This window comes from Bos grunniens, chromosome 6, assembly GCF_055505025.1.
Source record: "Bos grunniens cultivar Pamir isolate PY7600 chromosome 6, Bosgru_T2T1.0, whole genome shotgun sequence".
NCBI lineage: Eukaryota > Metazoa > Chordata > Mammalia > Artiodactyla > Bovidae > Bos > Bos grunniens.
Genome location: NC_141170.1, coordinates 76,370,459 through 76,394,954, shown reverse-complemented (window position 1 = coordinate 76,394,954; position 24,496 = coordinate 76,370,459). Strand labels below are relative to the sequence as shown.

The 24,496-nt window shown below is 43.3% G+C and overlaps 1 protein-coding gene across 8 annotated transcripts in view; it reads right to left on the bottom strand.

Moving 5' to 3' along the window:
• ADGRA3 (adhesion G protein-coupled receptor A3) overlaps positions 1-14,397 on the bottom strand; it is a 135,060-nt gene extending 120,663 nt beyond the window's left edge. For 3 of the 8 annotated variants that reach the window (XM_086406278.1, XM_086406279.1, XM_086406283.1), the window contains exon 1: positions 13,170-13,702. In XM_086406278.1, the coding sequence (XP_086262404.1) occupies positions 13,170-13,408 (239 nt within the window). In that variant the 5' untranslated portion in view covers positions 13,409-13,702. Of the gene's footprint in view, positions 1-8,043; positions 8,106-12,076; positions 13,703-13,801 lie in introns of those variants that run through there. The other 5 variants (XM_086406284.1, XM_086406287.1, XM_086406285.1 and 2 more) reach the window with 4 other exon arrangements.
• Positions 14,398-24,496: the final 10,099 nt, after the last annotated feature.

Below are 24,496 nucleotides of genomic sequence, written 5' to 3'. Positions count from 1 at the left end.
AGAGTTCTATGCAGGTGGTCTCCCTCTCAAAATATCTCACTGCACAAATGAAAAAGGTCTTTTCCATCTAACTAAGCACTTATCACACACTGTGGCCATAATTTTTGCAGTCTACGGTGCAACAGCAAAATGAGCACGGATTCTTTTTTCTTCACTATTTCATGGCTAAAGATTTGTTCTTACTCTAGATCTTCACAACCTCAGTATATATGATTATTTTTCTTTCCGTGTTAAATCTTTCACCTTTTCACTTAGAAAGCATTTTACAGATTTCTCTTTGGCACCTTTGCATTGCCAGCATCAATACTCCTATACTTGAGGGGTCATTACGAAGTAAAACAAGGGTGGCTGGAACAGAAGGCACTGAGCTTCCAGGACAATCGATCTGATGACACATGACCCAGACGGCCACCAAGTGTCTAACAGGCGCATACGCTGGACAAAAGGATGATTCCCATCCCAGGCAGGAGAGAGCGAGACTTCATCATACTACTCAGAACGGTGCACACTTTAAAACTCATGAGTTATTTCTGGAATTTTCCATCTAATATTTGTGGCCCATGGTTCACCACGAGTAACTGAAGCTAGGTACAAAGGAGGATTACTGTACAATTCTTGACTAGGTGGAAGCACCGTTTTTGCTTGTAGAGCTAGCAATCCTGCCAGAAGATTTTCTTCATGCTCATGCCACTGTCATCCAAAACAATTTAATAAAAATAGCCTAAGAACTAGAGAGTGAGGATGACTGTCAATTGAGCCTTCTTTGTATAAAACTGCATTCCACAGGCATGCCCTTCCCCTCCATACTGATTATTCAGGAAGAAAAGATTTCAAATATGTACAATTCAACCATTACATAATTTAAACATCACAAGGCAAAATATGGGAAGGAAAAGAAGGGCAAAAGATATCTTTTATTTAACCTAAGAACCAAGAATGTCAGTCATGTGAATTGATAAAGAGCTAAAAGCAACTAGCAAATGCCTGCTATATGAGTGGATTTAGCCTCTCAACAAAATCATGTGCCCTGCCAGGAAATATCTCTTGTCCTCATCTGCCCAACATGCCTGTCCATTATCAAGTCAAGAACAGGACAAAGGTGTCCACAATCCTGCCTCCTCAGTACCAGCCAAAGCAGCAAGAAATAATGAAAGTACTACATTTTCAGATGATGAGTGGTCACTCAAAAAATCTAAGTGTCAACTGGGGGCTAAAAAAAACTGCTGGAAACTAAAAATGTACAGAGAAGGTAGCCAAATACAAATGACCCTTTTGCAGATGTGTCAAAAATATATGAAACTTCACTTATAATGAGGATGTAAATTAAAATAAGCGCTTTTTTTTTAATAACTTAGACAAGACCAAACAAAAAATTCTCAGTAGGTAGATACTTGGGGAATTGGGCCTCTCATGGATTCTCTACGCTTTCTTACTATTTTATATTAATAATGGATTATTATCAGAAATAAATCTCTATTTTAAATTTAATATACAATAAAGGATTTAAGGCAGATCAAGGAAGGGGCTATTATGTGTTTCATTGTCTGCTCCATCTGAGTATCAGGCCCCCAAATGCTGGTTTGCTGCCCTTAGACTCTCTCAGTTCATCCTTTCAGTGCCACAACACACCTCCACAACCTTACTGTCCTTAGCCCATGCTGTTGCTGCTGTTGTTTAGTCGCTCAGTCGTGTCCGACTCTTAGCAACCCCACAGACTGTCACCCGCCAGGCTCCTCTGTCCATGGGATTTTCCAGGCAAGAATACTGGAGTGGGTTGCCATTTCCTTCTCCAGGGGATCTTCCCAATCCAGGGATCGAACCTGCATCTTCTGCATTGCAGGCGGATTCTTTACTGCTGAGCCCTCTGGGAAGCCGTTAACCTCATGACTTGATATTAAATCCTAGTTCGGCATATCATTCCCCACTTTACATATAGTCACTTTTCTCCTCTCTTATGAATAAGGCCCCAACCTAAAGCTCTCAGTTCTGTGTCATAAAAACATCTCCTGATTTCCATTCATCCTTGCTCCACTTGGAACAGCCCCCTTCCCTTGAGGCAGTTGTCCTCATTCTGCTCCACTCCTCTTTCTTCTACCTTCTTTTGTCGTAGCAGATGACAAGTGGTGAAGACAACACCTAGAAAACAGATTCTTAGCCCAGGTGACAAGACAATCACCTGCAGAGCTGTGAAAAATACCAACTTCCAGGCCCCATCCTGGAACAGTCAAATCAGATCATGAGACCTGTGGCCCAGGCATCTGAGCTTTTAATGTTCCTAGGTGATTCAAAGCAAGGTGAAAAGTCTCAACAGGAAACTCAGCAACCAGGTTACAGGAAGGTGGAAATAACTGCTCCCCCAAACCCCTCCCCAAGCTGGGCTGGGATGCAGGGTCTGGCTCAGTGGGGTTCCCACCTGCGCACCCTCCACACAAACCTTAGCACTGTGTGTGTGTCACAACATGAAAATCCTCAGAAAGAACTGCTCTGAGTACTGGAGGTGATTATGTGCTACGGAGATCAGAGACATATGAAGTGAAAGATTCTGTGCCCAGCAGACAGATGTGAGGGGAAGCAAAGGCGGCCACTGCCCACATGGTCTATCAGTCCCACTGGTTATGTTGTTCCTAAACCAGTCTTGTGGATATCTCTTTAGAAACCTCAACGCCTATAATAATTTTTGAAAGTCCACCAGTTCCCCCTCCCACCCCCAACCCCGTTATCTCCAGCTCTCACAGCAGAGTGTGGCGAAGGAAGAGGATGCGGGTTAAACTGTGTCACAAGGCGGCAGACCAGGGAGATGTTGTGTTTCTGGAAGGCAAGAGGTGGAGTTCCAGAAAGGAATACAAGCACACGAGCCTACGATAAAACTGGTCTAATGGCCAAAAACAATCACACAAGCACACCTAAATTACATCGACAACAGGCCGAGTAGGCAGGAAATAACTATTTGCCGAGCGAACACAAAAGCAAGCAGTTTTAAAAACTAGGATAGGAATTACGAAGACAGCCACTAGAGAAGAGTGATTACCAAAAGTCTGGTCTTTGGAAGGCCCCTGCTGTTGTGGGAAAGCAGATTTAAACCTGGGCTTGCAACCTGCAGACAAAGGGTGCTGGGGGGAAGCTGGGTGGGCACAGGGGGATGGGGGAAGTCCTAGATGATTCTTACACCAACCCCTTCCGTTTACTCCCTTCAGGCTCTGAGGACAAGAAAAGGTTACCTGAGAGAAATGCGTGCAAGGTGCTCAGCATGGCACTACAAGTGGTGGTCAGGAGAGACCTGTCTCTTCTGTGGGGCAACAGCTACACCTCTGTTCTGTCCCATCCAACACGCAGGAGTTTCCCTCACCACACATGCAAAATTAAATTTAAAAAAGCTTGGGAGAAACTGCTTAATTTAAAACTCCCTCTTTGGACTAAAATTATCTGCACATGAACATAAAAACAAGCTAAACCATCCATGAAGCATTAAAAATTTTATTAAAATAAATTTAGTTAGGCAACTATTAAAAACTCATTGAGCAAGTCTGCATCTACAGCTTCCTAATTTTGGCAAAAAAAAAACTGATTTAATAAGTTACTAAAATTTTAAGAATTCTGTACTCTATTTTTTTGTCTGTTTTTGACAAAAATGTTGAGAACAATGAATTTGTTATGTTCTCTGGGACTTTCATGCGAGGGACTTCCATGGTGGCCCAGTGGTTAAGAATCCTCCCTGCAATGCAGGGGACTCAGGTTTGATCCCTGGCAGGGGAACTAAGATCCCTCAGGCAGCAGAGCAAATGAGCCTTTAACTACTGAAGCCAGTGTTCTGTAACAGAAGTTCTGCCTGATGCAATGAATATCCTGTGTGCCACAATTAAGACTCGACACAGCTAAATAGATCTGCTATAATTTAAAAAAAAAAAAAATTCCTCCACAGGAGGAGAGCCAATACAGAAAGCAACTATTTTCAGAGACGCAACTAAACAGGAAGAAAACAAAAGTCCTAAATGCAACTCTAAGGAACTTCACCCTGTGTTGTTTTCTGAGTACTTTCAGGAGTTTTTACTTTGTTGTTTTTGCCTATTTAAAAAAAAAAAAAAAACACCTTTATAGGTTTGGAAAGTTCCTATGTCTCTTTCTAGTATTTTATTTCTGATTTATTGCCAAACCCACCATCTTCTCATCAAATACTCCTGATGCTGGAGGACTCCAAAGCAGGTAAGAAGCAACAAGATTAAGGGGCTGGGTCATGCAAAACCTCACCAGATTGGAAAAAACACTTCCCTTGTAGCTCAGTTGGAAAAGAATCTGCCTAAAATGCAGGATGCCAGGGTTTGATCCCTGGGTTGGGAAGATCCCCTGGAGAAGGAAATGGCAATCCACTCCAGTATTCTTACCTGGCGAACCCCATGGACAGAGGAGCCTGGTAGGCTACCGTCCATGGGGTCACAAGTCGGACACAACTCAGCAACTAAACCACCACCACCAAGACTTGCATTCATAGACCAAATGCCTAAGTCTGCCCAAAACTCTTCAGTATTTCTGATCAACCTGCCGAAACACTGTTTTACGTGAGTGTTTCAGTTCAGTTAGTCACGCAGTTGGTGTCTGACTCTTTGTGACCCCATGGACGGCAGCACATCAGGCTTCCCTGTCCATCACCAACTCCCAGACCTTGCTCAAACTCATGTCCATTGACTCAAACACATGTCCATCGATGTGGTGATGCCATCCAACCATCTCATCCTCTGTTGTCCCCTTCTCTTCCTCCTTCAATCTTTCCCAGCATCAGGGTCTTTTCAAATGAGTCAGTTCTTCGCATCAGGTGGCTGAAGTACTGGAGCTTTCGCATCAGTCCTTCCAATGAATATTCAGGACTGATTTCCTTTAAGATTGAATGGTTTGATCTCCTTGCAGTCCAAGGGACTCTCAAGAGTCTTCTCCAACACCACAGTTCAACAGCATCAATTCTTCAGTGCTCAGCTTTCTTTATAGTCCAACTCTCACATGCATACATGACTACTGGAAAAATCATAGCTTTGACTATATGGACATTTGTCTGCAAAGTAATGTCTCTGCTTTTGAATATGCTGTCTAGGTCGGTCATAATTTTCTTCCAAGGAGCAAACGTGTTTTAATTTCATGGCTGCAGTCACCATCTGTGGTGATTTTGGAGCCCAGAAAAATAAAGTCTCTCACTGTTTCCAATGTTTCCCCATTTCCTTGCCATGAAGTGATGGGACCGAAAGCCATGATCTTCGTTTTTTGAATGTTGAGTTTTAAGCCAGATTTTTCATTCTTCTCTTTCACTTTTATCAAGAGGCTCTTTAGCTCTTCTTCGTTTTCTTCCATAAGGGTGGTGTTATCTGCATATCTGAGGTTATTAATATTTCTCTAGCAACCTTGATTCCAGCTTGTGCTTCATTCAGCCCAGCATTTCCCATGATGTACTCTGCATAGAAGTTAAAGAAGCAGGGTGACAATATACTTGACATACTCCTTTTCCAATATGGAACCAGTTCGTTGTTCGATGTCTGGTTCTAACTGTTGCTTTTTCACCTGCATACAGATTTCTCAGGAGGCAGGTAAGGTGGTCTGGTATTCCCATCTCTTTTAAGAATTTTCCACAGTTTGTTGTGATCCACAAAGGCTTTGGTGTACTCAATAAAGCAGAAGTAGATGCTTTTCTGGAACTCTCTTGCTTTTTCTATGATCCAATGGATGTTGGCAAGGCAATGTGTGCTTATCACACACATAAGATCATGTAGGTCAAATGTAAATGCCCATATTTATATCTGTTCTTGAATCGGGGACCCAACAGCCATGAAATGCTGACCTAAACTAATGAAATGTTTTCACTGGCCATAAAAGAGTAAAATTTTGAATTCACATCTCTCCGCTTGTCCTGACCTCCCACCATACAGTCCTATCATTGCTGGCATTACTCTTATCAATAAAGAGTGATTACATTCCCACCCACTGAGGTCTCAGAGCCCTTCCTTTGACAGGACATGCTTTAGGAACGTATCAAGTATCCCATAAAGTGACGTAAGAGCACAGATAAGAAGCACTTCCCAAGTTTAGAGAAGACAAGGATCAGAGCATTGGAAGAGGTACAAAAGAGGCCACTGCAATTGGGCTAGATTAATGAGAACCCAGATTTTTACCAGGAAAGGGGCGTCAGGCAAGAGTGGCAAACTTAGCCGAGGCATACAGGAAGCAAATACATAAAAATCTGCTCAGGGGACAATGAGACGCATGCTGTGGTGAAGCAGAGAATTGGGGTATATTATTGATCCTCGCAGAGAAGGCAATGGCACCCCACTCCAGTACTCTTGCCTGGAAAATCCCATGGACGGAGGAGCCTGGTAGGCTGCAGTCCATGGGGTCGCTAAAAGTCGGATGCCGGGGACCAGCCCCGGCTGATCCAGGGTATTCGAAGGAGAGACGGCGTAGGCGAAGATCAGGAGACAATTGCTTAATTAAATGTTAATTAAGGATATAAAGAGTAATAGAATGAGGATAGCTCAGTGAGGAAATTTAGTGGAGAAAAGCGGTTGAAATAAGGATAGCTCAGTAGGAAAATTCAGTGAAGAAAAGAGACTGAATAAAATTCCAAAGCAGGGAATTAATGTCACCTACGAAGGCCGCAGGCGTCCTCCCGTTCTCCCGAAGGAGAGGAGACACTAAGGCCTCCCCGGTCGGATCTTAGAAGCCCAGGCAAAATTAGTAGGCTTGACAAGCTTCCCTGCCTCAGAGGAAAAATTCAGCCAGAAGGTGAAAGAAAGAACGACATGGGGACACCAAATTCCGGTGAACAAAAGGAGATACTTTATTTTCCAAAGCAGTTTTATACCTTAAGTTGTGCATAGAGGATAATGGGGGAAGGGGTAGAGGCATGCAAAGACAGCAGTTCCTGATCCTTATCGAAGTCAGGCTTTCAAACTTATCATATGCAAAAGTTTAGGTGATTTACATCATCTTCTGGCCAGGAAGCCTGTTAACATTTTAAGAAACTTATTTTTCTCTAAAGGTGATTATTCTAAAGTCAGGCGCCAGCCTCCAAAAAGCATTGGAGAAAGTTGCATTCCTATAGGGCAAAGGTGAGGTGGGCTCAATCAAGAAAAGAATTAACTCAAGGGTCCAAGATTACAAACATTGAGGCAACTGCTTACATTTCTATACACCCATTATATCAATCAATACACCGCCAAGGACACAGTAGGTAAGGGATATGGAGACTTAGCAGCAAACATTGGCCCAACAAGTGAAAAACCCTTCACCAATACAATTTCTAATCAATCTTTTAACTACTCAAAGGAATCTGTGTTTAGACAGTTTAGAACATCTCCTGCCTCTCACAGTTGGGAGGCTCTGAACAATCACATGTGGCCGGAAAAAACCTATTCAGGCAGGCTAGAGGACTTCCAAAGGAGTTTGTAGGTTGAAACACTGTCACACCCAAGAATTATTAACGGGAGCTGTAAGCTAACTCTTTTTTCAGAGAGAGGTAGTGGGGGACAGCCCCCCGTAAAGTCAGAGGTGTAGGTGACAGCACAAAGCAGAAAGTAGGCAGACTCTGGTTTTGGGGGTAGATTGCTCGAGAATTTCCAGGGAGACTCCTGAGGCTTGATCCCGCCTTTGCATATGTCAAGCCTCCTTCCTCATGACCTTTGCCAGGGGCGGAGCTCGCTCCCCACAGTCAGACATGACTGAGCGACTTCACTTTCACTTTTCACCATTGGAGAAGGAAATGGCAACCCACTCCAGTGTTCTTGCCTGGAGAATCCCAGGGACGAGGGAGCCTGGTGGGCTGCCGTCTATGGGGTCGCAAAGAGTCAGACAGGACTGAAGCGACTTAGCAGCAGCAGCAGCATTGATCCTTGGATGAAAGAATTATGGCTTATTCTAGCCATCCCTAGCACTCAGAGCCATCCCTAGCACTCAGAGTTGTGCGTACAATATTAACAGTGTCTCAATAGATGTGCACGGGGAAAAAAGGCTGTGCTGAGAATGAGAAAATATGGCTACAGAGAAGACCTTTCATTCAAAGATAAAAACCTGGATCCACATGAATTCAGACCACAGCAGCTGTCCGTGATGTTCATTAAAATCTCCCTGCTCCTTCTCCTCCTCTGTTGTCCTCACCTGGCGAAGCAGCCTGGCTAATATCCACTGTTCTCATCTCTAAGCTGAAAGCAGCTGAAGAGAAGAAAAAAAAAAACATGCCGACCATCTCCCTCTGAATTGGATCACAAGGCAAAAACGGACACCACTCCACCTGGGTGACACTTCTACAATCCCCAGGTCCTTTCCAAAAGGGCCACTTCACTCTTCATTCACTTCCTCTTCACGCCATCTCCTCACCCTCTTCCCTCACCCTGCCTCTAGGTCTTTGAAAAAATAAATGCCAGGGGACAGCAAAGCCCTCTTCATCCCACATGCCCTCCTCGGTGGTCTCCCACCCACCATTTTGCCCAAGCTCCCTCCAGTCACCACTTGGGGATGGAACAACCCCCCTCCATCTAAAAGCCTCACACCCCACCTGGGCTCCAGCTCCCATCATATCTCACCTTCCATCATCCATTTCTCCCTCTCCCCAACTATTGCCAACCATACTCAGCAGGATGCAAAGATTCTCTTTCCTCACACCAAACTTCTTCCTCATCAAGGTAACACCACCATCCTCACAGTTCTCCCTTTAATCTACCACAATCTGCCTCCTGCAGCCTCTGGCCCACGGAGGGCACCAAAGCTGTCAAGTCTAGCTTGTTCTTACTGTTCCCGACCTCGCAGCATCTCTCCACTGGGGCGCCCCCATCCTGTCTTCAAACCTGAACTCCCCTTGGCTTCTTTGACCAAATACTCCCCAGTTGCTGCCCCTCAACCTCACCAGCTGCACCTTCCTTCTCAGGCCCCTCTACTGCTCCAGGGGACTTCAGCCTGGGCCCCTCCTCCTTCCCACCTGGACACACTCTCCTAACTGACCTGGACCAGCCTGGTGCTTGAAACACCACAGACAGACCAATGGTTCTGAAACCTTCCCTGCTTTTCAGCAGGGCCAGTTCATCACCACGCCTCATTTCAACTGCAGAGCGCCCTCTCTCCCCTAGCTCAAAACCCAAACCTTTCCCTTCCCTCAGGCCGTGCTCAAGTCTCAACCTCTCCAGGAAAATTTTAATACCCTCCCAGGCCTCCACAGCCTCACAGCTCTCTCCTCTTAACAGGCTTCCTAAAGCATTTAAACAATCAGCAGTACAGAATTTATTACTTAATTACAGACATTCTGAGATTATTCCCTAGATGTCTGCTTTGCTTCGGTGCAAATCTTCCCTCTCCAACCAGACTGAAGTTTCCAAACACCAGCACTTCTTTTTGTGTACCTGGCACTGAGCTGCATACACTGGGGATGTCCAATTATCAGTCCTCTGATAGCAAAAGAACTTAACATTTTATAAAAGTAAAAACCAAACCCGAGCATTATTTTAGTCTGTTAAACAGTCTGAAAAACATCTGGATTTTGTCCCAAAATTACTTAACAAATCATAAAATTTTTTAAAAGAAACCTTTTATCTACAATCACCATGTAGCATCACCAGGAAAACACTATTGGAAGACCACGACTAAATCTGTGAAACTTTCTACCACTGATGTCGTCAGAATTTTTAAAACTTAATATTGAGCATTTCACATGAAACATAGAAATAGATTTCCAACAAAAGCATTAATGCAGTTAAATTTGTATTCAGTTTGTGCGTAAAATAATAAATGGAACGTAATCCTTTAATGCAGAAGGCTATATAAGATACAAGGAACAAGTGTGGTCAAGCTGAGGATTTCTGCCAAACCTCTCTAGAAACATGGCTATGAAAATAAGTGTTGTTCACTAAGATCGTAGAAGAATCTAATGGAGAAGGAAATGGCAACCCACTCCTGTATTCTTGCCTAGAGAAACCTATGGACAGAGCCTGGTGGGCTGCTGTCCATGGGGTCACACAGAGTCAGACACAACTGAAGCAACTTAGCATGCATGCATGCATTGGAGAAGGAAATGGCAACCCACTCCAGTATGCTTGCCTGGAGAATCCCAGGGACCAGGGAGCCTGGTCTATGAGGTCTCATAGAGTCACACACTACTGAAGCGACTTAGCAGCAGCAGAAGGATCTGAGAAAGAAATCCACTAAGAAGAAATAATCTTATTTTTAATTATTAAAGAGAAAGAAAACTTCAATCCTTGCCATCCTTTCAACCCCCAACTTTCCACTCGGCAGCCACATCACAACTCAGCTGAAAACGTTTGGCCACACCGAAGGAATTAGAGAGCCTGCCTATCCTTGACTTGTTCCTAGAGCTCCCTGAACCCCTACCACCACCACCACCATTCCAAGCACTAGACATGTGTCCTTGACATTCCAGAAACTTCAAACACACAATTCCTCAAGCATCTCCACTATCCTGGGCCTGCCGGGGATGCCCACCTCTCATCCCCTCATTTCCTCCACAGTATCTTTCTCATACTTCTCAAATTGGCTATGGGTTCTCAGATCCTCGATCCTACCCATTATGCCCCAGAGGAACCTCGGTTGCCCTCTTATGGGTTCCTTTTGCTAATTGTGTTCCCTGATATTAGAGTGTTTACCATAGTGTCCTGAGACTTCATGAAACTTTCTCCTCAAATCTCTGTGAGTTCCTAGAGAAGAAAGATAATGTTTTTGTCTATATTCTGTATGAATTGAAAAGTGAGTGTGCCCCAAAACCAAAGGTCCAAGTTCTTACTCCTAGTACCTCTGAAAATAACGCTGCTGGGAAATAGGGTTGGTTTTTGTGGGTTTCTCTGCAGATGAAACCAAGTCATGAATCTTGAGAAAAGAGCCTCGTGGACTTCCCAGTGGACCCCTAGATTCAAAGACTGGTGTCTCATAAGAGAAAGGAGAATATTTGAAAGACACCACAGGGAAGACCACAGGAAGACAGAAACAGAGTGGAATTGAGCTGCCACAAGCCAAGGAAAGTCAGAAGCTGAAAAGAGGCAAGGATTCTCCAGAGCCTTGGCAGGAACATGGTCCTGCTTAAAACCCTTGCTTTTGGATTTTTGGCTTCCAGAATGGTGAGAGAAGAAATTTGCTGTCTTAAGGCATCAAACTACTGATTAATCTACCACAGTCCTAGGAAAATAACACCTAGTCCAAACCTCAACACACTGCCAATGATCTAGAAATGATTTAATAAAAAAAAAAAAAACCTGTGTTGAACTAAGGAAGATGAAGACAAGGAATGAAGATGAAAAAGCATGTGAACTGCAGGACAAGAATCCAGGGCACGGATCCCCTCGCTATAAATTTATCATAGGAATTGGGCAAGTCACTTATCTACTATGACCATCTAATTTATTCTCTAGGAAAATGAGGAAACTGGCCCAGAACACCACACACACACACACACCCACCCACCCCCATTCTGATACACTTGAAACCAACTTCACCCAGAACATCAACTTTATCTGATCCTCAATTATAATTCTTCCCATTCACTAAATTGTATTACTTTTACTTTAAAGGACTTTCAGGTGCAAAAAAAAGAATTAAAATGACATTTCAAAGGCACATATTTTAATCAGTTCATTAACATTCAATGAAATTGTTTGATCATATGCTGAAAAGTTATTTTCTACAATATCAACTTTTTTCTCCCTGTGAAATCAACAATTTACAATTGTTGACAATTCAGGAAAAATCGACCTAAACTTGAATCAGCTTAAGTGCCACTGATTCAGAAGCCAAATATAGGACTAATTTCTTCAGAGTAACAGAGGATATCTCCAAAACAAAGGTTTTCTCCACTTGACTCCAGACTGTAATTACGGGCCCATACTCAAGATTTCCACTTCAAAGAATCTGGCTAAGAAATAAATACAGCTGCTGCCACTACCAAGTGGTCAAGTGTTGGTAAAGGAATCAAACAAAACAAAAACTCTTTTACCTTTTTCAGGCCTCCATAAACAGAAACACACACAGTTTTCCTGTGTTAAACCTTTCCTAATTCAAACAAATGGAAACGAAGAACAAACGTGTTAGTAATGAAATCTGTACTTACCCATAAATCCTGCTAGGGTTAATTTGGGTTAAATTAAAAACCATATTTCTGGGCTAAATTAAAAACCATATTTTAAGTTCTTTCACAGGTCACGCTGTTCCTCTTGCCTTCATGTTTTTATACTGGCAGCCTTGATTCTTTTTTAGGAAACCAACCAAAACAACACAGAGGCACACGGCGCCGAGGGACTCATATTTCAGTTCGACAAAATACCCATTAGAAACACTTTTAAACTGTCCCAAACCAATTCCTCGTTCAGAAAATAAAATCAAGAGTCACCGGGCCAAGGGTTCAGCTAGAATTGGCAAAACTGGACAGTGAATCGTAGCACAAAGTGAGTTACGAGACCAAAAATTTTTCTTTCCAGGTGGAAACTCAATCCGAAAATCCCTTGAGTTGGAAGGCTCAACAAACCCAGTTTGCAAATGTGAAGTTCTCGGCTTTAAAGATAAGTTCTCATACCCAAGAAACCGGGGGTCGAAGGTGCACGATTTCATCTCAAATATATTTCTGGGCCCTTAAAAAAAAAACTCTTATTTTACAAGGTGCTCTTTAATGTAATAAAACTCAGCCGGCAAAAGCAAAGGAAACAGTCTGGAAGTTTGGAGATCACACACAGTGGCGTTCAAAGTCCCTGTGTGGCTTTAGTATCCTGAAAACTAGTGTTCGAGTAACTTAACTTGCAAGTAACTGAAGGGCTGGCCCTTCTAGCCCAGCTGTTTTCCTGCGCCCAAGCACGGATGAATGAGCTTTAACTCCGCGGCTTGCATGTTTACTTGCATCCTCACGTGGCACCGCGCAGCTAGCTCACAAGCACTGCGCCGGGACCGCGCGGGGGAACCCTAAAACTTTTACTTTGCAAACTAGCGGAGCGACGCCGGCACACATCCGCTCGCCAGCCACAGAAACGCCTCCGGCCGAGCCCGCTCGTTCCCCAGCATCACCCCCGCCAGCGGCTCCACGCACACAAAGGCGCGGGGGTGGCGGCGGGACCCTCTTCCAAGTGGCGAGAAAGGAGAAGCAACACGACGGAAAGCGCTGGGACGGAAGAGACCGGGCGCCAGGACAGAGGGGCGCCCCGCGGGCTACTCACAGGGTGACCGTGCGGTTCGGCAGCGTGTCCGGGGGCAGGACCTGCGCGAGCTCCAGGCTGCTGCACACCACCTTGCCCTCGGCGGCGCCGGCCGCCCTCCCGGCCCCTCGGAGCCGCCCGTCGTGCTTGCAGCCTGGGGGCAGTGCCACGGCCCCGCCGCCCAGCAGCGCGAGCAGCGCCAGCGGCAGCAGCAAAAGGGGCGGCGGCGGGCGGCCCCGCGGGCGCCCGGGCCGTTCCATGCTGCGGGCCGGGCGGCCGGCCGGGGCCTGCGGGCCGAGCGACGCAGCGCTGGCCTAGCGGGCCGCCCTGGTGCCCCGGCGGACTGGAGCGCAGCGCGGGCCCGGTGGCGCCCGGAGTCTCGTGGTGGCCGGAGGACGCGCCCTCCTCGGCGCCGACATGCTCCTTTGTCCGCAGCTGCCGCGCTCGGCCTCCGGGGAGCCGCGGGGTCACGGCCGCGTGGGTCCCAGCGCCGCTCTACGGCGGGGCGGGAGTGCCGCCGCTTCCTCCACCTCCTCCTCAGTCGCCGCCGCCTCCCCCGGCCACTGCCCGCGGCGGCTCCTCCCAGCCCGCCGCCCCCGCCCCTTCCCCTCCGCCACCTCCTCCACCTCCTCCTCCTCCTCCTCCTCCTCTACCTTGTCTTCTCCGCTCCCCTCGCCGCCCGCGGCTCCGGGAAGGAGGGGCGTGCGTGGGGACCTGCGCCGCCCGCCGCGGAGCCGGACCCCCGGTACCTAGGCGCTCCCGGCTTCTGGGCCGGAGTTGTGGGTCAGCGGGAGTACCGTACCCGTAGGGAGGGCGGAAGAAAGTTCTAGTCCAAACTCCAGCCACGGTGGCCACTCTCGCACGCTTCTCTACTCTTCCACCGCAACCCTCCAGACAAAGGCGCCCCGTGTGTCCCTGGGAGCCGCGCGTTCCGCCTGGCGAGCCCCAGTCCTGGGCTTGGGGAAGGGGAGGAGAGCAGGGTTCAGTTTCTTTGGAGCACCCAAGAAAGAAGAGAGTGCCCCCAAACTAACAGTCTTCAAAGGAATCGCCTTCCCTCCTCTCTGCAGACATCTCGAACCTCCTTCTAGACACTCCGTAGTCTCATTTGTCCCAGATACATCCGAGCTGGGAACAGGGTCCTGTCCCAGAAAAAGGACCCCCCAAAGCCGTTTCTGGCCTTCAGCAATTCCACTTATAACCACTGCAAAGGATGCAGTGGGGCCTCGATGGACCGGCAGCCCTTGGCAAAGGAAATTTCCCTCTGGTATCCAAAGATACCTCAGATATAACCAGTTAGATCAATTGCGAGCAAACCAGCCAAGAAACTCAAGCGGAAGCTATTTTTCTTCTAGGCAGTGCTGCCAACCCCACGCTAACAGTCCGAACACCGGGGCTCACCTACCCTATATTTAAATATTTACAAGGAGTATGTCAGACCTTCAAAAATATATATATATATTCTGTGCTCCCATCTTGAGAAATACTCCTTAATAACAACCTGGAATGCCAGGTGTGTGTACCGAGCTCTCAAATACCTTGGAGTTACACCTCATAAGTGGTAGGTCCCAGCACTTGCTCTACACACTTATGTGACTTTAACTTCCTGTGCCCGCACCATTCATGAACAAGAGGAGCTTTCTGTACACCTCTCAACGAAGCTTCATGCACACCCTCAAGTGGTATTGGCAGCCCTTCAGGCCTAGGAATGCAAATACCAGTTGTTTGGCCCTCCCTGAAGAGGAAAATTCTGGAAAGAGGCCTGCTCAAGCCCTTATAGAGCTTCCCAGGTGGCAGTAGGGGCAAAGAATCTACCAGCAATGTAGGAGACGCGAGAGAAGCGGCTTCGATCCCAAGGTGGAGAAGATCCCCTGTAGGAGGGCATGGCAACCCAACCCAGTATTCTTGCCTGGAGAATGGCATGGATGGGGAGCACGACGGGCTATAGTCCATATGGTCGCAAAGAGTTGAACTGGACTGAAGCGATTTAGCACACAGGCCCTGGAAGTAGCATTGGGAATTTTCAGTCACTGAATTCCAGGGGCCTGGGCTCCTTGGACAAGGTCTAGTGACAGAAAGGGGACACAGGCTCTTAGGGAATAAGTCCCTTGGCCCTGGAGATTTTTCACCCTTTGGGGAGGAGAGCTTGGTTGGTGCCCTCTAAAACGCAGACTCAGGGACTTGCCTGGTGGTCCAGCAGTTAAGACTCCTGGCTTCTACTGCAGGAGGCACAGGTTCAATCCCTGGTTGGGGAAGTGAGATCGCATATGCTGCCAGGTGCAGCTAAAAAATAAAAATAAAGCCAAAAATAAAATAACATGCAGAGCTAGAAAGGGGTTTTTCTTCACCAAGTCTAAGGTCATTACTGACTAAGGCCCCTACAGAATCTATCTTAGGCACCAGTTCTAGGAATCTCTTTATATGACTAAAACTTTCTCGATAGTAAATAAATGATGTCTATTTAACAGACACTGTTGCATTAAATTGAATAGTGCTTCATTTGATCAACATTTTTTGAAAACCAACGATGTGAACCTGAAGGTGTCTATTGCTAACAGTGCATTCTGAAATAAGATATTCTAGATCTGCACTGTCCAGTATGGTGGCTATTTAATACTTGAAAAGTAGCTAGTGTGAGGTCAGAAGAGAATTTTTCACTTTACCTTTAATTAATTTAATTCAAATTTCAAGTCCAAGGTGCTTAGTGACTACCTTGTTGAATTGTGCAGTTCTTGACACTGATGGATGGAAAAAGTGGGATATCACCATCACCATTAAGTAGCTTTAAACCTATAAATAAGCTTAAGTGGTATAATTAAATAAATTCTTTTGAATTTATTTAAAGAATTCTTATTCCCTAATAAAATCATCATTGTTGTCATCAGTTTTCTCTATAAAGATGAAAACTTCATGGCTAAATGGAAGTTTATTAGCCATGTTACTGTTGTCAGAGCCACAACTGTCATGTGAACTCAGAATCTGTATCTTCACACACTCTACTTCAGCCTATGGTTGAAATAAATTTGCATGTCTGTTTTGAAATTTGTTTACCGTATTAACACCAATTTGATACATATCCTGTTTTTTACCTCACTGTAGTTGAGAAAGCTGTAGAAAGCACAGAATTATCACAGAGATATCTCAAGTAATATCCTGAATCCAAGGAAAACTATGAAGGACATGTTTTAATACATGGATGATTTCAAACATTCTGGCACAGAAATCACTGTCTTTGAAAAAAATCACTACAAGTCACAAAATAATAATATAGTATATTAAAACTTGAAAAGGCTTTAGAAAGTCTATCTTTCAACCCTGTAGTCCTTGGAAAGCACACAACCCTGGGTTATCATTCTGTACCAGCATGGGTTCATAAGGACATGGCAGATGATCCTTTCCCCAGTTACGAAGATCTCTGAGGATGACACTGTCTGAAACTTACCATCTTTAACCCTCAGTCACACCAAAATCTTCGCTTTAATTAAGCTACCCCAGCCCTGACAGTCTCTTGTCAGACAGGTCTATCTACTGCTGATCCCCCCTCAGGCATCAAGAACATTATACCTTTTGAAGTTACTTTAATAGGTCCTTTCAAAGTCTTCACTGTGTTGTTGATTATCCCACTTTAGAACATCCTATAGGAACTGTTTGAGAAATCACTCATTAACCATAATTCCTGTACACATAGTCCTGTAAAGTTGTATTGTGTCAACTGTTGCTTTAAGGGTGGTAGATGGACCACATTCCAAGGCTTCTATGCTGCGAATCCTGTCTTGCTATGTTATGTAAAGCTTGTAGGAGATACCAGGGAAACATTCAAAGATGCTTTGTTTATCCTTCTAGTGTAGACTCTGTATTAGCTATGTACATGAGTAAATACATATGTACATATATTTACTATGCAATAAATACATGGATTTATGTATGTATATAACACCCTATTTATTAACAATTTAATTTTATATGGCTGTCTTCTTCCTTTTCTACCAGACGATGAACTTCTTGAGATTTTTCCCACCCCTTCTTAAATTACTCCCTCCCACCTTCAATTACTCCCTATTACATCACTCTAAAATCTAGACCAGTCATCTAGACTGAATCTAGATAACATGGCTTGTTCCAACCTGAAGATAGCTACCTTTAAAAGTTTGTTTATACTTTTATGTTAGCCTCCCCCATTACAATACCAGCTCTATGACACTTTGTCTTATTTACTTTTTAAGGCAGACTCTGTTCGTTTCTGGGCTTCCCTGGGGGCTCAGATGGTAAAGAATCTGGATGCACTGCTGTATACCTGGGTTCAATCCCTGGGTTGGGAAGATCCTTGGGAGAAGGGAATGGCAACCCACTCCAGTATTCTTGCCTGGGGAGTTCCATGGACAGAAGAGCCTGGTGGGCTACAGTCCATGGGGGTCGAAAAAAGTCAAACACAACTCAATGACTAGCAGTTTCACTTTCTTCTGTTAGTAACTGCCAAAGAGCCTTTCCTCAACTTTTTCTCCCTTGGAGGCTGAAAAAGCTACGCAATCATTGTCCCTTGGAGGGAAAGAATTGGACACAACTGAGTGACTAACAGTTTCACTTTCTTCTGTTAGTTGCTGCCAAAGAGCCATTCCCCAACTTTTTCTCCTTTGGAGGCTGAAAAAGCTACACAATATGGGAACTACTGGTGGCCATATTGTAGTTCTACCCAGAAAGAGTTAAAGGCAGTGTTGTCCAATATGGTAGACATTAGACACATGTATTTAAATTTTAAACTCAAATTAATTAAAATTAAATGAAATGAAAAATTCTATTCCTTAGTCACACTAGTCATAATTCAAGTGCTCACTACCCATACGTGGCTGGTGGATACCATTTTGGGTAGCACAAATTATGAAAGAGTTTCAACTCACAGAAAGTTCTACTCTTCAACACAATTCTGAGGGGAGTTTGCCAAGAAACTTCAGGATAGAAATTTTGTGATGATAAATAGAGACCTACAAGAGATCTGTCTCACCACCCTCATCCTTCTTGCTTTGGAAATGGTATTGTGAGAACGTGAGGCATGGAGCTGAAGCAAGGCCTTTTGAAACCACAAGCAAAAGGAACAAAGGAAAATTCTGAAATAATAGGAGGAAATGGAAAGACAGAGGTCCCCAAGGTCATCGTTGAGCTGCCTCTCAAACCTCTGGACTTATTTTTATTATGAATGTTCTCTGGTTTAAGACACTTGTTTTGGTTTTCTAGTGCCTACAACAGTGCCTGGCACATGGAAGGGAGTCTGAAGTGTTGATTCTCATAGTTTATACCTTACTCATTTTTATGTGGCAAACATCTAACACAGTTCTTCAAATATACTAGCTAGTGAGTGTTGAGAAGATTGACTAATGTCCTGTCTTCCAGAATCAAAGGGGAATGTGTAATGTCATGATTAAACTGACATGGGAAGAACAGCAATTTTTAGCACTTGAAATGTCTCAGTGACACCTCTATAAACCCTGTTAATAAACAGACATTCTCTGTTTATTTTTGCATCATTTAATGTTAATCTATTAGTTGTGACAGCTGTAGTTTATATTTTTAGTCATTACATGGCATGTGCTGGAATGCATGCTTGGTTATTACCCAGGACCCAGCTAGAAGCAGCAGTAGCTCAAATAACCCCATAACGTCTTTAGACAGCATTGGCTCCTGTTCTGCCTTACTAGTTACTAGAAATAGTGACCTTCAGCAAGTCACTAAATCTCGTCTTTCTGAAATGAGAATTTGAACTGGAACCAGCTTTAAAGTGCTCTGACTTTATCCTGCTAAACCATGAATTCTTGTATTGTTTGTCTGCTGCAGCCAGACTATTATTGGAATGTATCCCTGTGACAGTTAAATGCTCTTTTTAGATGACCAAATATCTTTCTGAAATGGTATATTCTCTACCCACTGCAGTGTAATTACCATCAGTTGTAAATATAAAGAAGAAATATGAGGCAAAAATTGGCCAGCAGTGCCATGTGGGGAATTACCTTGATGTAATAGGAGTCTCCAAGTACATGACCAGGCAGGTTAGCACAGAGGTGGTGGAACAGGAAGGCTCACAGTGCAAATTGAGATGCTCAAATCACACAGTTTATTATATCCATTTAAAACACATGGACCAGTGAGAAGCAGGGAAAGAGTTGGGCTAGGTTAACCCACAAGGATTAGGATGCAAACAGAAGAAAGACCTATCACCTCAACATATACAATGCACATATGAACTGAGTTAGTCCATCGGTCTATCTTCCAACTCAGACACGTCAACTTTCCCCACTGCTGGTGTAGTTCCAAGGACCACAGCTGAACTTTAAGCAAGGTGACCTAACAGATTTAAGATGTCTGGGACCAACATCTCACTGCTTTGTTAGAGATGCAGGGGCAGTTATACCTGGCCATGATTATAACTCGCCCAATAAGCAGCTATGGACTTTATTTGTGCTTCCTGGACAGAGGGAACATGGGGCCAAATCTGATGTCACAAATGAGCAGCTGTTTTTCAATCCGATATATATTGAGTGTCTCATATGCCATATGCACATTTAGTGAATCATAAATATTTATCTTTCATCCTTTTCTAAATATTTATCCTTTCATCTTGTTCTCTTTTGTCCCATCATATTTATCTGCTCATCCCACATGTACTCTACTTTCTTTTTCTCTATCTACCATGTCTCACACAGTCTTTGCTTCTCTATTTAGTGTCATCAATTCTCCTTCCTTTTTGCCTATTATTTTTATAGCAGAATTATATGTTTTAAAATATTTAAAACATAGTGCATAACATAAAACATGGTACATAATAGAGGAAACAGCAGACTCTGGGGAAATTTAGAAATACAGTCCACACCAGAGATGTATATTGCTTTCCCAAATAGCAGTATTTCCTAAATATTTATCTCCCAAATATGATGTATGTCTTGTTATATCAGCTATGCTATTATACATTGTATTCCTATGTGCCAATATAATGATTAAAATCTATCAACCAACTAATAATTATTAATGGTAGACACAATAGCAGATATACCAATCATGAAATTTCCATCTAAAATTTTTTTTAAAAATAGTAGTCTTCTTCCTTCTTAGGGTCAGTTAACATATTAAAATCCATTCATGGAGCTGAACAGAATGAGAATCTATATTTGAAATTATGCATTTCTCAATCAAGAATTCACTACTTTGACTCAGTCTCTGAATCTGTATGTTGATAACACATGGAATATCTTGCTGTTTGGATTTCTGTAATATGTTTTAAAACAGATTCCCATGTCACTCAGAAACCTCAAACACTAGTAAGTCAAGCAATTTGATTATATAAACTCAGTCAAACTTTAAAATTTCAATTTAGATATATTAATTATTTTACTCGTGTGTATTTTGGGTAATAGGAATACTTTAGTTTATATATCAATAAATCAAAGCTCATATACATTTTTCTATAATTGTATATAATGCTAAAATACGGAGGAAAGTGTGAAAGTATAGAGGGAAAAGCATTGATTTTTTTAAGTCAGGAGATAGGATTAATATATTAATCTAAATTAATAAATTTTAATTACTTTAATTAATGTATTTTAATTTATATTTAAATAAATTAATTTAAATTATTTTGATTTAAATTAATTATTATTGATACAAATTAGTTCTTTGACTTAAGCAAGCTGCCAAATTTCTTGGGGCCTAGGTTTCTTAACCTGTTATAGGATTTAATTTAAAATTTAATATGAATTATTATGATTACATTGAAAGTTCCTAACATACGACTTGCACATAGTAAGTACTTGTTGAAGGTTAGCTGATCCTGAATCTAGCCCATTGCCTCATATTCCAGATGAAGCTGAAATCTAAGGAGGTTAAATGAATCTCAAATCAAACCCTTTGTGCACATGAAAGCCTGAACCAGAGAGCTGGGAAAACTTTGCAGGTGTAGTTGGTTTCCCTTATAAACCTGTAACCAAGCTTTCTTATAAACCTGGTTAAGAGTTATGATTTAAACATCACTTGCTAAATATCTATTTCCCTACCTTGCAAAATTGAGAAACTAATAATTGCCCCCCCACACACACACATACACTAACATTCCAGTATTATTGGAAATGTAAAGAAGTGATGTGTGATGTGTGAAGGAAATCACTGGGAAAAACATTTCATGTAATTATAGCATATCATTATAAACATTATAAGCTACAAAAGCATTTCATCTTTAATAACACTACAATTATATACGTATCAATTCCTTTCATCTCTGGAGCTCTGAATTCCTCCAAAATAAACACTGTGAACACTCAGACAATGCTTCTACTAGGAAGACAAAATGGAGAATTGAGATAATCATACAGAAAATTCAGGAGGAAGCCAGCTGACTTTCTTCATCCTACCCGGCTTTTACAGTTCTATTTGTCCAATAATTACCTCAGTCATCCTCATCCCTTTGCAAGTGAATACCCTTCACTGTACAGATTAATGGGCCTCCCTGATGGCTCAGCAGAAGCGGCCTGCAAGGCAGGAGAATTGAGAGACTTAGTTCAATCCCCTGGAGAAGGAAATGGCAACCCACTCCAGTGTTCTTGCCTGAAAAATTCGATGGACAGAGGAGCCTGTAGGACTACAGGCCAAAGGGTCGCAAAGAATTGGACATGACAGTTAGAACTGGACATGGAACAACAGACTGGTTCCAAATAGGAAAAGGAGTACGTCAAGGCTGTATATTGTCACCCTGCTTATTTAACTTCTATGTAGAGTACATCATGAGAAACGCTGGGCTGGAAGAAGCACAAGCTGGAATCAAGATTGCTGGGAGAAATATCAATAACCTCAGATATGCAGATGACACCACCCTTATGGCAGAAAGTGAAGAGGAACTAAAAAGCCTCTTGATGAAAGTGAAAGAGGAGAGTGAAAAAGTTGGCTTAAAGCTCAACATTCAGAAAACGAAGATCATGGCATCCGGTCCCATCACTTCATGGGAAATAGATGGGGAAACAGTGGAAACAGTGTCAGACTTTATTTTTTTGGGCTCCAAAATCACTGCAGATGGTGACTGCAGCCATGAAATTAAAAGATGCTTACTCATTGGAAGGAAAGTTATGACCAACCTAGATAGCATATTCAAAAGCAGAGACATTACTTTGCCAACAAAGGTTCATCTAGTCAAGGCTATGGTTTTTCCTGTGGTCATGTATGGATGTGAGAGTTGGACTGTGAAGAGGGCTGAGCACCGAAGAATTGATGCTTTTGAACTGTGGTGTTGGAGAAGACTCTTGAGAGTCCCTTGGACTGCAAGGAGATCCAACCAGTCCATTCTGAAGGAGATCAGCCCTGGGATTTCTTTGGAAGGAATGATGCTAAAGCTGAAACTCCAGTACTTTGTCCACCTCATGCAAAGAGTTGGCTCATTGGAAAAGACTCTGATGCTGGGAGGGATTGGGGGCAGGAGGAGAAGGGGACGACAGAGGATGAGATGGCTGGATGACATCACTGACTCGATGAACGTGAGTCTGAGTGAACTCCGGGAGTTGGTGATAGACAGGGAGGCCTGGCATGCTGCGATACATCGGGTTGCAAAGAGTCGAACACGACTGAGCGACTGAACTGAACTGAACTGAGCAACTAAGCACACACACATACAGATTAATGTATGTATATTCTAAGTTCAGTTCAGTATAATCAAGATGCTTCTTTAGGTACTTGCCATGAAGGGAAAGCTTTTGCCTTGTTTATTACTGTATCCTAGCACCTTGAACAGTGCCGCACATGCAATAGGCACTCCATAAATATTTGTTGAATGAATAATGAATGAGTGAACAAAAGAAGAGGTAATATTTCTCCACTGATTAATTTGTCTTTTCATGACTGCCAAATAACCATAACTTATTTGCTATATGGTAAGTCAAGCAAAACTTATATTTATGAACTCATCTCTTGGCTCAATTGGCTGCATTGAAATTTCTCATACTTGCACTTACTCCTTAAGTGAATGTTTGATGATATAGATTATAAATGTTAAAAACCCCAACAGTCTGACTTCAGTCTTTCCCCATCAGGAAACTCACTCATATGAAGCCTATTTGGCTGTGAAAGCTTTGTATATAAATTCTAAATTCACTTAATTAGCTTCTCTAATCTTCATTATATAAAACTCAGCCCCTTCTGATGGGCATATGTAATAAAACAGCCTCTCTGGCAACTAATAATGCAAGACACAAAGAATCTTAAGGGGAGAGAGTGATTCTATTCCATACTGTATTTCACCCTGCTTGAGCCTTTCAGGGTTACTCATTACTCAGTTGGCTAAGAATATTTCCTGCTTTTATTTCGTTTTGTGTGCATATTCATTCCCCTCCTTTCCTTCTTGCACTCAAACTCTGAAAGGAGGGAGTCAAGAGTCAGGCATTCATAGATCCTTTGCCAAAGCACCATGAAATGCTATCAAAACTAGTCTTATGTTAGTCAAAACCATTTCAGATGAAAGTGACAGAAACACCATTCCAAATAGTTTATACACAAAAAGAAATATATTCGTTCATGTAGCTAGAATGTTGCTTCAGGCATAGCTGGATCAAGGAGCTGAAATGATGTCCCCAGTTTTCTCTCTTCATTTCTTAGCACTTTATTGGCTTCGTTCTCTGGCAAGAATTACTCATAATTGGAGAGTCACAGGCAGCTTCACCTTTACATCATCCTCACATTGTAAAATCCTAGCAAAAAGATAAAAATAACAACAGAAAACAACAATCCCCCCTCCACACACAGGGTTCCCAGTGAGGGATATGACTGGCCTGTCTGTGTCACACATCCCTGAAGAAGGGGCGGGGACAATGAAGTCCTCTGACTGCCTGGTCTGAATTGAAAACATACCTCTGAAACAGGTGTAGAATCAGCTGAATTCTCCAAATACATTCTTTTTTTTTTTTTTTTGGCTGTGTGCTGAGGCTTGTGGAGTCTTAGTTCCCCAACCAGGAATAGAACCCACACCCCCAACAGTGGAAACTTGGAGTCCTAACCACTGGATCACCAGGGAATTCTCTCCAAATATGTTATTAAAGGTAGGGAAAAAAACCCATAGAGAAGCAGGTAGCTTAGTTGCGCCTGTACAAAAAGTTTGGCTCAGCCTTTACTTAACTCTAATCACCCTTCGCCTCTCCCCACACCTCAGCTTTATCCCATAAATACCCCAAGACCCTTGCCTTTGAGGAGACAGATTTGAGATGCATTCTCTTTCTCCTCCATTGATTGCCTCCTGAATAAATCCTCGCTTTGAGGCAAACCTTGGCTTCTCAGTGTCTGGCTTGCTGCATTGTGCAAAAAAGCCTTTGGTAAAACCTTCAAGGCATTTGTTG